The sequence below is a fragment of the Pelecanus crispus genome, chromosome 2 (assembly GCF_030463565.1).
Source record: "Pelecanus crispus isolate bPelCri1 chromosome 2, bPelCri1.pri, whole genome shotgun sequence".
Lineage (NCBI taxonomy): Eukaryota > Metazoa > Chordata > Aves > Pelecaniformes > Pelecanidae > Pelecanus > Pelecanus crispus.
This window is the reverse complement of record NC_134644.1, coordinates 106,265,177-106,276,552: the sequence shown is the minus strand read 5'-3', so window position 1 is coordinate 106,276,552 and position 11,376 is coordinate 106,265,177. Positions and strand designations below refer to the sequence as shown.

Here is an 11,376-nt window from a genome sequence, read left to right as displayed (position 1 = left end):
ATGGAGAGGTACGTTTGATATAGAGTAGATATTTTTATTGGTGTGCTTTGTTGTGTCCCTCCCTCCCTTCTCCCCCGATAGAAATGAACACTGTAAGGATTTTTTTTTTCCACTTAGGATTTAGCATTGCATATGGTACTGTGGAAAATTGTAATTCCTAAAACATGGTGAAAGTGCCAAATCTATTAAAGGAGTATTGTCTGGGGGGGTTAGGGTTTTGGTTTTTTTAGTAAATTTATTTACTGTGTGTAATTATATATAACTTTTTTTTTACTTCAGTGCTTTTGTTGGCTTAAAGAAATAAAATGACAGTGGTTTTTATTTTAGCACAATCGAATCAGTGGATACAAAGCACAGTGAGCAGTGTAAAACAAACAAGACGTGTAATGGGTAGCATGTGTTTACATTGGTAGAAACTAATCTCTTCTGCATCCACCTAGTTTACACAGAGTGGCAGATGAGTCCGCTCCATCCTTTGTGCTGTGGTTCTTCTCTCAGTAGCTTGTGGATTCTGTGTGTCTTATTCCGGTTGGTTTCTACTCCAAACAAATTCTTGTGAAGTCCTGTTTTAAGTGTTTGCACCAAATGTTTTACCTGTTTTTCATCCCTTCTGATGTGAGTTGCTCTTTACCGATCTCTCAAATCAGCAACAAAAGTACAGCTATCAGATTGTAAAAGCATAGCTCTAGCTCTAATATACGTGAATTCCATCAAGACGACTTTTAAAGCGGTGCTATATCCCACTTAACGCTGTCTGAAATGGCAAAGGTGTATTGAAGTCTGATACCAAGGGCAGGAGTGCTACAGGCTGAGACAAAATAGTCATTTAGTGCAACAGCTTCCTTAAGTAAAGTGTTGATTTACTTTGAGAAATGAGCTGAGGGGCAGAGCTGACTACTTCTAGTTCAGTGTGACTGCACGCAAACCTGTGCTTGCAAAACAGTAATATTCTTTGCAACAACTAAAGCTGAGAAATCCAAAATAGCAAAATTCCTTTGACAGCATATATAGGGAAGCAGCATGTTAAGGGTAATTATAAGTGTATACATAAAGTATATAGTTTGAGCTTACAGTCTTAATATTTCAGCCACCCTGAAAGTAACTAAAAGAAGGAGAAGGATGACAAACGCAATGGCAAAGTAAATAAATTCTGCATTTGCAGGGAAGGTGAACATTAAACCACTCATATAAGTAACAGAATTATGCTATCTTACCTTGCTAGCTTTAAAAATCCCAGAAATATAACAGAACTTATTTCTGATTCAACTTTACCACTGCTTCAAATCATCAGCTGAATAAAAAGCTTGAACAAAGAGGAAGTGTTTGATAATACCATGTCTGACAGGTTAAAACAGTCTGGCATATGTCAGTCTGTAATACCACAAAAGCCAAAACTACTCTATCACCTCAGAAACAGACGTTTGGAATGAACTGAGAGGTTTTAGGGGTTTTTTTACTAGTTAAGAAATGGGGACTGCAGGAGTTTCTGCAGCCAGTGGAATATTAGCTTTTCCACCTTCTTCAGTCTTTCCTCAGGTTGACAAGATTGAGGTTGAACCTTCTGCCCACAGTGGTGAAATTTGGTTCCTTCCCTCCTTTGAAGTCAGGGGGTGGAGAAAGGTGTACGTCCTTCAGTTCTGCTCATGCACCCTGAGGGGAGCACTAAGCTGTGGTGGGGTCTTACCAGCTCCCCCAGATCTGCACGTGTATGAACCTGTGCATCTCTGCTTGGTGAGCAGTTGTTCGGAGAGAAGAACAGACTTCTCTTTTGGAAACATTCATTCCCCCCCTCCCCCCCAACTTAACTTTCCATCACTAGAAGCTATGCTGGTGCTGGGCTTTCATCTCTAACAAGAACACTGACAAAATATAGGTGCATTCCCTCCCTTCATCAAGCACTTTACATTTTGCGTGTCTTTTATTCTACACTATTGCCTTTTGATTAAGTCTCTGGACTTTTGTTAAAAGCGCACCTCTGAACAGAGGAGTCGTACCACGGTACAGTAGCGGTCTGCTACATTCTTATAATGTCTCCTTGATCACCCATCCTGTGCTCTTTTTAATCCTATAGCAGTCATATTCTAGTGTTCCCGAGCTTGAGTATTAGTAGTAGTATCTGTGAGTATGATGAAAAATGGATATGTATCTACCCATTGCTTCTGTATCTTCCATGCTATTAAACTGTTAGCTTATTTGAACTCTCTGAAAAGAAAGTAACTTCTGTTTTTTTTCAGTCTAAACCCTTATATTTCTGCCCTTACCTGTGCTATGTTCATTTCTTGACTTTGTTGTAGCTAAACTCTGCCTGAAACCTACCTGCCAATCTTCATCTTCAGCCCTGTTCTGCTGAAATGCAGTGTCTGAGGTGCAACCTCGCTGCATCCTACTGGGTTTTGTAGGGCTTGGGTGCTGTGTTTACCAGGGGTCTGGTAAGCCACCATAAATTCAGTGTGCTTTAGCCCATGGGTCTTTCGCCTTCTGTGCTGTGCCCTTGGCCATTACAGAAGTCGGGCATGCTCCAGCTCGTTAGTCATGAGGGATTTCAGGCTTGGATGAGCTCAGTTCACTTTTGAATTTTTTTACTAATGGTTTCTGTTAGCCTACAACCTTAATAGCTGCTAGTTAGCTGGACTTCTCATGTCTATGTGCTGGATATGACATAGGAAGCAGGCACATAGCCTAGTGTTGCCCAAGAGATGTTAAGATCAATGACTAAATGATGGAGATAAATCTACAAATTTCAGTGTTTCCAGTGGGTTCTTGGCTGGCTTTCGATGTAATCAGCTGACATTAAAATATCTGCATATCAAAACACATTGCTAACGTAACAACATGACAAATAACTTGCCTTTAGAGCATGTGAGCAGAAACGGCTCGATAAGCTACACACAAGCATATCGCACCCGTTCACTGCTCTTTAATCTTTGATGGAGACATGTCCATGACAGACAGCTGTCCAAACTAGTAACTGAGAAGACTGAAACCTGCTGTAGGCTTGTACAGCAAGATGACAAAAGTTTGGGTTGGGGTTTGGTTTTTTTTTTTTTTTTTGTTAGCCTTATAAAGTAGACTCTGTGTTTGTTGCAACATACTGTATTGAAAATGCTCATGGTTTGGCAAACTGATGGGGCAGAGCCTCTAAGCAGCTGTTTATTTTTATGCATAAATTTTTCTGCAGCTGTTTGTAATGTGCCTGGCTATTCCATCTGACAATTGGAAGTGTTTCTGGTTTGTGTATCCGTCTGTACCTTAATTACGGTACAGACCTTAATTTTATATGCTGTTACAGCTGCCTTATTTAGTGCCTGTGCTAGATGTGGGTAAACAGAAGAGACAAACAATGCTGGAATCAAAGTTACTCTTTTTGTAACACGTTCTTCTAATGGTTTTGGCCTGTATTTGTACAGAAAAGGTGCCGTGTGTAGCTGTATGTGCAGCGAGAGTCAATACAAAGGTGTGGAAGTTCTCACCTGCCTGGCCTGTGGGGTTCGGGTGCCGGTGCTGTTTCTCTGCTCTTTTGTGGCCAGGGCGCTCCGAGTGATGCTGCAGCTCAATTATGTTTACGTAAAACACGTTCAAGGCGAAAAATGGAATTCACAGGGGCTCTCCTGCTGCCTGAAGCGAGAGACCAGCGTAATTAAAATTTCTGTGGAAAAACCGGGTCGTTCTGTTTGCCCCACAAGCAAGAAACAAAACGATGTTTTCATGGAATGTGTGTTAATTTAAAATTATTTTTTTGGTACGTATACGATCGCTATAGCTGTTACTGTATTGCTGTGTGCTGGAGAAAATAAACCACTGAACCAAACGCTGGGCTTTTTGAGCGTTTTCCTCACTGATGTTAGTTATGGCCAGTTAGATCTTTACCTTCTCAGGGGAAAAAAAAAAAGAAAAAATGTAAAATTATGTTTTCTTACAGGTAGTAAAAACGGCTGCCTTGTACTAGAGTTGCTTCCCCACGTAGGCGGGTGAGGGGTGAGGAGAGGATTTTGGGGTAGAACCGCTCTCACCTGCCGGGCGCCTCCTCCCTCCCGCGGTCCGGGGGCCGGGGCCCGCCTGCTCCGGAACGGCCGCCCCGCAGTTGCGGGACCCGCCCGGCCGCCATTTTAGGGCGGGGCGAGGCGGGGCCGGGCGGGTGTCATGGCGGCGGCGCCGGGCGGCGCGGAGCGCTACTTTACGCGCTGGTACAAGCCAGGTACCCGCCGGGCGAGGGGAGGCCGGGGCCGGGGCAGCGGCGGGGCGGTGACCGGTGTTTGTGCCCTGTTGCAGACGTGAAGGGGCGGCCGTGCGAGGACTTCTGCGTGCTGCAGCACTCTAACAGGCGAGTGGCCCTCCTGGGGGGCTTGAGGGGGGGTTTGTGGGGCCGCCTCCGCCCGCTCCCGACATCTTCAAGAGCAACATTTCAAAAGGCTTTTCCGTAAGCACGTTTAGCAGTAGTCTGTTTAGCTTGGTTTCTAGGAAGTTAATTGGCTTAATTTGAACAAACATTCAGCTTTTTCTGTACACAGCTTAATTGCTTCTAATTGTGCATCTGTGTACTACAGGCAGTGAGTGCAAGATAGGAAATGAAATGTCGTAACGTTGTTTCTACTTTGATGCAGCTGGATATCCAGTAGTTTGGAATAAACCAACCCTCCTCCTGGGTTGGACCCTAATTAATCATACCTTACCTTCCCCAGCTCCTGCCCCCCTGCTAAAGCCTGTTCTGGGTGCAGGGGGGCTTGGTGGCACCCCGAGCGGTTCTGGGGCGTTTAGTCCCTGAGGGAAGGACAGAACTTAACTACTCCCTGCACAAAAATTGGCAGTGCCAACTGCCCATGTGTTGAGGGAAGATGAGGCAGTGTTTGTTGTTCCCAGTGGGTTGCCTGCTCCTGTTAAGAATTTGGAGAAGCAGGAGGGGCGGCTTGGCGCAGGGCAGGACCATCGCCTCGCTGCAGCCTTCTGAGCTGGGGCTTCTCCATGGCTCTGTCACGCAGCTCACTTTCTCGTTCTTTAGAAACAGACACCTGAGTACCTGGGAATAACAGGTATGATGGCAGCAGCGAGAAAGGACACCCTCGCGTTTGCGCTAAATACTAAATATGTAGTTATTAGTCTCAGTTGTCTGATACAGCCAACAGTTTAAAGCCTGTTGATACGGGGGAAAGGAAATAAAAATATAAACACTTGTTCAAACATCTAGAAAGATTACTTTGCTATTTTGAATTCTGAAGTATCAGGGCCCTTGGCTTCTACAGCAGCTTAGCCAAATGCTCTATGAAGTATTTTACCATTATTATGTACAGGGCTGTGGCTCAGTGTGATATTCCTAAGCAGTGTAAAATTCTCTGTTGATTTTTTGTTTTGCCAGGACTCAGCTCTAATAGAGGACAGCTCGATTAGATGATTTGTCATCTTCCCCTTAGAAAGAGGCTGGGGTCAAGAGGAGGTTGCTTTTCTGGTCCCTTTGAGCTGCCGGGGCTTGCTGAAAGCATTGGCCAGGATCCAGCTCCCTCTTGCGGGGAGCTGCGCACGAAGAACTTGCAAAGAGGCCTGCAGGGAGGCGGATGCAGCATCCGCAGGGAAAGATCTGGTTCTCTGCCGTGGTTTGCTCTACAGTTACAGTTCTGGTCCTTGCTCTAGGTTTTAAACCCTTCTTAAACAGAATAGCTTCATCTCTGTTCATTTACTGGCAAGTTCTGGGCTCTCCGTGTTGGTGCATTAAGCATGGTTCTAGCCCAGGGATGAAGGTAGGCCCAGTCTCTACAGCTGGGCTTGTCTCAAACTCTCCAGTTTCATGACAAGAAACAATCCTCCTTTAGAAGAGATAAAACGCAAGCAACAGGTTAACTAAAGCCCAGATCACCAAAGGATTCATCTGCTGTAACTGTTCACCACCAATGGCCTTTAGCCGTTCTGCAAAACATTGCCTTGTGTTGCTTAAGTGAGTATCATCTACTTCAGCTACCAGCAAAGTGAACAGAGTATGCTCCCATGGGGTGCGACAGCTAGAACAGCTCTAGCTTATTTAAAAGCTGTGCTTGTGTTTAACTAAGTAGCATAGTGCTTTTGATAATCCAGTCTAGCATCTCAAAATAAAGCACCTTCTGTGGGGGTTGCTTTAGGTCAGAATGCAATTTTCATTCGGTTTGGTACAGCAGATGTCAAGTAAGATGCCCTGAAGAAAGTGAGTCTGATTTGATCCTGTATCTGGCATTTTTGTAAGTGGGAAACTAAAATTTGTCTCTGCTCTACAGCCAACAATTATCCTCTGTTCCCCTTCATTAGCTCAGGCAAATTGTGTTCTAGGTTACCCCCATGCTGTCACCCAGAGCTGTCTGTCCTTGCTTCCTCCCTGAGCCTGGCAGGTGCCCATCCCGTGACTCCCGCTGCAGTGAGCTGAACTATCAGCTTAACTTTCCTGCTAAACTATAGGGGGAAGAATATTGTGCTTTAAAGAGTGAAAGTAAACAATAGCTTCCACAACACTGAAAGCCCTGTTTGCATTTCAGGCTAGGAGCCCAAATGAAGTAGTCAGTACCAGTTTTAAATCCTACCCGCACAGGCAGAGAAGGTTGTGGAGCTTGCTTACAGCACGTGAGAGCATGGCTTCTCACAACTACAGCGTAATAATTACATTTCTTTTTGCAGAATCTGTGTCATCACCTTGGCAGAAGCCCATCCTCTTCTTCAAAGTGGAAAAACAATTAAAAGCATTAATTATCAAATCAGTGCCAACTGTAGCAGACTCCAGAATAAGGTCTCTGGGAAGTCAAAAAGGGTAGGGCTTTTTGATTCGGTTAGTTCTCATTTTAATCTCTCACACTGCCTGAGACTTTCTGTCCTTTCTGGGATAGAAACCTACCAAGTTACCTTTGCGTTTTATTTTAAAAGTTGAAGAATTCAGACTTTCTCAAGAGGTGCCTGTCTAACTGTCCCAGCCAGGGTCTTCAAGTGCTCCTAACAGCACTGGTGGTTTCCAGCGTTGCTCAAACCAAGGCTAACAGTCGCTTTTAATTATTTTTTTTCATAGTGTACAGAGGCACTTCAACATCCCTGAAAAGATAAAAAATTCTTTCCACCAAAATGTCCAGGATTTGGAGACTACTGTTTTTATTAAACAAACCTAGATAGCAGATGGGCTAGTTCAGTGTGTTCCGTGGTGGGTTTTCAAATATGTGTAGTTTAACCTAGTTGTACTGAAATAAACAGTGCTGTTTTTCTCCTCTCTCCCCTCATTTTAGTCTGATCAAACTACAAGTCTTTTATTCTGCAAGAAACTTAATTATGAATAAATCTGTAAGCTCTTAACAAGCTTCTATTTGATTTGTGCACATAACTAAGTTGGCATCTTCTCTTCTGTAGGGAAGCACAGCTATGTAACTTGCAATGACCTGTAACTATCACACTTCCTTGCTTTGTTCTGAGAAGCTTACAAACTTATGCTGCTGATGGTAATACTTTAAAAAGCAGTGTGTAATTAAAAGTGTATATATATATATGTATGTTTGTTTTTCAAATGCAGGGAGCTCAGTTTTTAACAGAACTTGCCCCTCTGTGCAGGATATCTTCATCAGATGGAGAGGAATACACCATTTATAGGTAAGGTTTTTCCCTTTTTCTTCTTATCTTGACATACAACACACTTACTACTGAATCTAAACACTTTTGCAGTTGTATACGAGGGCGACTGATAGAAGTGAATGAAAACATTCTTAGCAATCCCGCTATTCTGCAAGAAAAGGTAAGACGCTTTCTTGCTTTTTGTTTTCTAACTTTTATTTCACTGCTAACTTCAGTCTTGCTTTTTAGCCATCAACCGAGGGATACATCGCAGTGGTTCTACCCAAATTTGAAGAAAGCAAGAGTATAACTCAAGGGCTTCTGACGCAGAAGGAGTACGAGGAAGTTTTGTTGAAACGTCTTAATTCTTCTTCATGAAATTAATTATACAGTTATCATCTGTATTGGATACTAAATAAGCTACTTCTGTTGTACACGGTAACTTTCATGGTATTGAAAGGCCAAGCGCCTGTTTTTAAAAGTGGAACTTGAACTTTGATTCATACAAGAATAAACGAGTTCAAATAGTTTGTATATTAAAGTTTGCTTTCTTTTTTTCTCTGAAACTACAAGTTTATAAATAAGCACAGTATAGTATGTTGGAGAGTATTTATGTTCCACAGGCAGCTTTGCTTCTGCTCAGTGCAAGCATAATAATGTACAGAAAAATCACACTATTTAGCTATCACGTAATTTAGCTAAACTAATGCAATATGGAGTTTGACAAAGGTGAATTGAAAATAAAAATGCAACAGAAGCCTATGTACAAAGAGCACATAAACTTGAAAATATGTATTTCACACCAGGTTGTGTTTTCATGGCATCCTGAAGTCAAATAATGCCCTTTGTACGGAAGTTTGTCATAATCAGTATCTATTTTCTTAAATTTTAAATGGTATAATGTAAAGTCTACATAATATTTCAGTGGTTCTAAATGCAACTCAAATTCTGCTCAGTAAGTTTTAATAAAAAAGGAAGCAACAACTGCCATCTACAAATAAAGATGGTAAAAGGAAAAAAGGGTTTGAGTCAAGAGTATTAATCACTTAGAAATACACTTTTGGAACTATGAATCATGTCAACAAGATTAAAATTCAGTGGTGCAGCTATTAAAAGAGGGTTTTTTCCCTAGAACTACTTAATTGCAAGTATAACTCATAACTAAGATAACATTTCAGTGCTTTAGGCCACAGCCTTTCAGACTATATTCCTGATTCTGCTTTAGCAAACACAGACTGAAAACAGGCCAGAGATGATTCTATGAGTTTACAGACTTCAACAGTAGTGTTACATATAGCATATGCAGCACAAGGTTCTTTATATAAAATGTCTATTAGCAGCATCTTTGGGTTGAAACATCCATTAAGACATTCATAAGCATTAATTACAAAACCGGTATCAACAGTGAGCATAGGAAAGGCATTCACATTATAAAAATACATAACAATTAGACTAGTTGGTATTCTAATTGCCAAGTAATGGGACATCTATTAGATGTGACAAAGGTCAACAGTTTTAATTCAAATTAACCTGGTTTGACTTTCCACAAATGAAAGCAATATTGAAAATTCAGCAAGTGTTATTTTCAAATGGGAGGCCTGCATTTCTAAGTGCTATAATTACTTGCTCTCTAAAAATGTCATGTTTGTTACATGATTTTCTAAAGACTTGATGCCAAATGTCTCAGCTCTCCTTTCTGGAGTATGTGCATTTGTACCAGTTCGTATTCTGTCTTCTCTCCACGGTGGAGCAGGTTTAAGACAGCCATTTCCTGCTTTATTCTGTGTATTAAGGAAAAAAAAAATTCTTTAACAAACAAACAAAAAAAACCCCAAACCCAACAAAAGAAACCACCAAAAACCTTTAAAATACTGCAGATTTGGTCTGCATGACTTGGATGCTCTGGCCCGTTTCAGTCCTGTAAAATTGAAACATCTTTTCCATAGCCCATTGGAAACATCCAGGTGCCCAGAACCAAGTACTCACCTTTCTCAGTAATTTGCAGCAAAGTGGAAGAAGTTGGCATAACAGAGTCATCACATTCCTTGTTTTCAGGATGCATGCATCAACCTAAACAAGGCAATTAAGAGTAGAGCAAGGCCACTCGTTACTTTTATTAGGCAACCGTTTAATGCATGAGATGATAATCTATTTCAAGCTTGAATAGGTAGTATTTGTCCTTCATAAATCCCTTCTAATCAAAACGTTTTGCGTTACCTTTTTTGAATTTCTCTACATAGTATGTATAAAGCAAGAGCATCCCTTCTGTTAACCCAAGACTTGAGCTAGGAAGCAGAAGGGAATGACACACATCCCAGGAGAAGAACTAATAATATAATATTAAACAGTAATACAAGTGTCTTGGGAAGGAGCTCTTACCATCTAAGTATGATTCATCACAATTCTTCATGTTTTTCCTTTTGTTTTATGTCCTGTCAGCATGATTTAGAAAGCCATGCATCATGTAAACCTTACCTTGATATGAGTTGCACTAAAAGTTAGCTAAATCTCGAAGCATTTGAGTTTATGCCTCAGGTCTAACACTCAGCACAGGTCACAAGTCTGGGCCCTCGACAAACATTAATTTGATAGCCTATTATCACTATGTAGTGATATAGCACTCTGTATAAACAGACTGGAGTTCCCATTTAGTTTAGCTAGAGTGTGTGAAACAAACCAAGCAACAGCCCTGAGGTGCTCAGTTTGGTTTTGAGTGACTTGGATGCTCTAGCCAGTTCCAGTCCCTGCTGTAAAATTGAAACATCTTTTCCACAGCTCATTGGAAACAAACATCCAGGTGCACAGAAATGGTCTTGCTCCCATTGAGCATAATGCTGCTCAGGGATACTTTTAAGTTCTTCAAAAGGCCTGACCTCTATTCCCTGCTAAGGTTTGCAGATCTACTTCTGGTGGTAACAGTGCTGCAACTTTTACAGCAGCTATATACATATTTACTTATAACAAATGTGAGTAATATCACAGTAAACTGGGCAGTCTAGGGTAGACTACCTACCTACTGAGAAGCAAGCATGTATTTCAGGAATAGAGTCTTTGGGGTTTGGAATTTGTTACATTTATGTTAAGCATCAATAACTACAGGGTAACAATAATTATTACAGTGGTGGAAATACAAATTACCTTCATTAATACTTTGATCACTAAAGTCCTTTCTTACTGAGGTACGCCTAATTACAGTTCGTATTTCTCTGAATGAAGTCCTAGTGGATTACAGCATTATTACTGTAATCTAGTGGATTACAGTATTATTATAATATACAGTATTACTCCATCTCCTATTATTCAGCTGAAAATTCTCAGTTGCAGCATGATAAAATTCCAGTACCTCTCTTTATCTAGTGGGTAAGTTGAGAGAAATGTAGACAGAAGTTCTTTGAAAAAAGTTCTCAGCAGTAAAAAGCAATATAAAGTAGTGGAAGTGGAACTATGGACACCTTTCCACTTTTTTTTTTTTTTTTTTTTTTTTTTCTTTTTAAGAGCAGTCCCAGAACATCATTGTCTTGGGAAACATTTCTGTAAACTCTTTCATTAAAAGTGAAATCCAAAACCCAAACGATAATTTTGGCACTTTAGTAACAGGAAGGAAAAAAAAAATCCTGTTACTTATTTTACTGATTCTTTAAAGTTGATAAACTAGGGGTAGGGAAGCTGTTCCTTAAAACATTAAGAACAATGATATGTCTGTGGCCACTGGGCCAGTTATACAAAACTTGGATATCCACCATTCATATAAGCCTGTAGAGCAGTACTATCCAAGCTATCCGCTGGCAGGCTTCCATGTATGCTGGGTGTCAGTGTACCATATTTTGCCTCCTA

At 41.1% G+C, this 11,376-nt stretch overlaps 2 protein-coding genes across 3 annotated transcripts in view; one reads left to right on the top strand and one right to left on the bottom strand.

Annotated features, from left to right (window-relative positions):
* Positions 1-4,140: 4,140 nt before the first annotated feature.
* Positions 4,141-8,070, top strand: ABITRAM (actin binding transcription modulator). Of its 2 annotated transcripts, XM_075704953.1 has the most exons (6): positions 4,141-4,195; positions 4,270-4,321; positions 6,631-6,760; positions 7,505-7,581; positions 7,654-7,723; positions 7,792-8,070. In XM_075704953.1, exons 1-6 carry the CDS (start codon positions 4,141-4,143, stop codon positions 7,918-7,920), a joined length of 513 nt encoding a protein of 170 aa, XP_075561068.1. In that variant the 3' UTR covers positions 7,921-8,070. The 2 variants fall into 2 exon arrangements, with proteins under 2 accessions (XP_075561068.1, XP_075561067.1); XM_075704952.1 differs by lacking the exon at positions 4,270-4,321 and having other exon boundaries at positions 4,141-4,239; positions 6,584-6,760.
* A 1,091-nt stretch (positions 8,071-9,161) lies between these two features.
* Positions 9,162-11,376, bottom strand: part of CTNNAL1 (catenin alpha like 1) — a 59,370-nt gene continuing 57,155 nt past the window's right edge. The window contains exons 18-19 of the mRNA XM_075705972.1: positions 9,529-9,612; positions 9,162-9,323 (exon numbers count right to left, since the gene is read on the bottom strand). Of these exons, the coding sequence (XP_075562087.1) occupies positions 9,162-9,323; positions 9,529-9,612 (246 nt within the window). The remainder of the gene's footprint in view (positions 9,324-9,528; positions 9,613-11,376) is intronic.

Excerpts from the sequence above, each read along its gene's own strand:
- ABITRAM (XM_075704952.1), top strand. The coding sequence starts at position 4,141 with ATGGCGGCGGCGCCGGGCGGCGCGGAGCGCTACTTTACGCGCTGGTAC. Across the intron at positions 4,240-6,583 it reads GGGGCCGGGGCAGCGGCGGG|CATGGCTTCTCACAACTACA; the intron begins GCGGTGACCGGT and ends AGCACGTGAGAG. Across the intron at positions 7,724-7,791 it reads CCGCTATTCTGCAAGAAAAG|CCATCAACCGAGGGATACAT; the intron begins GTAAGACGCTTT and ends CTTGCTTTTTAG.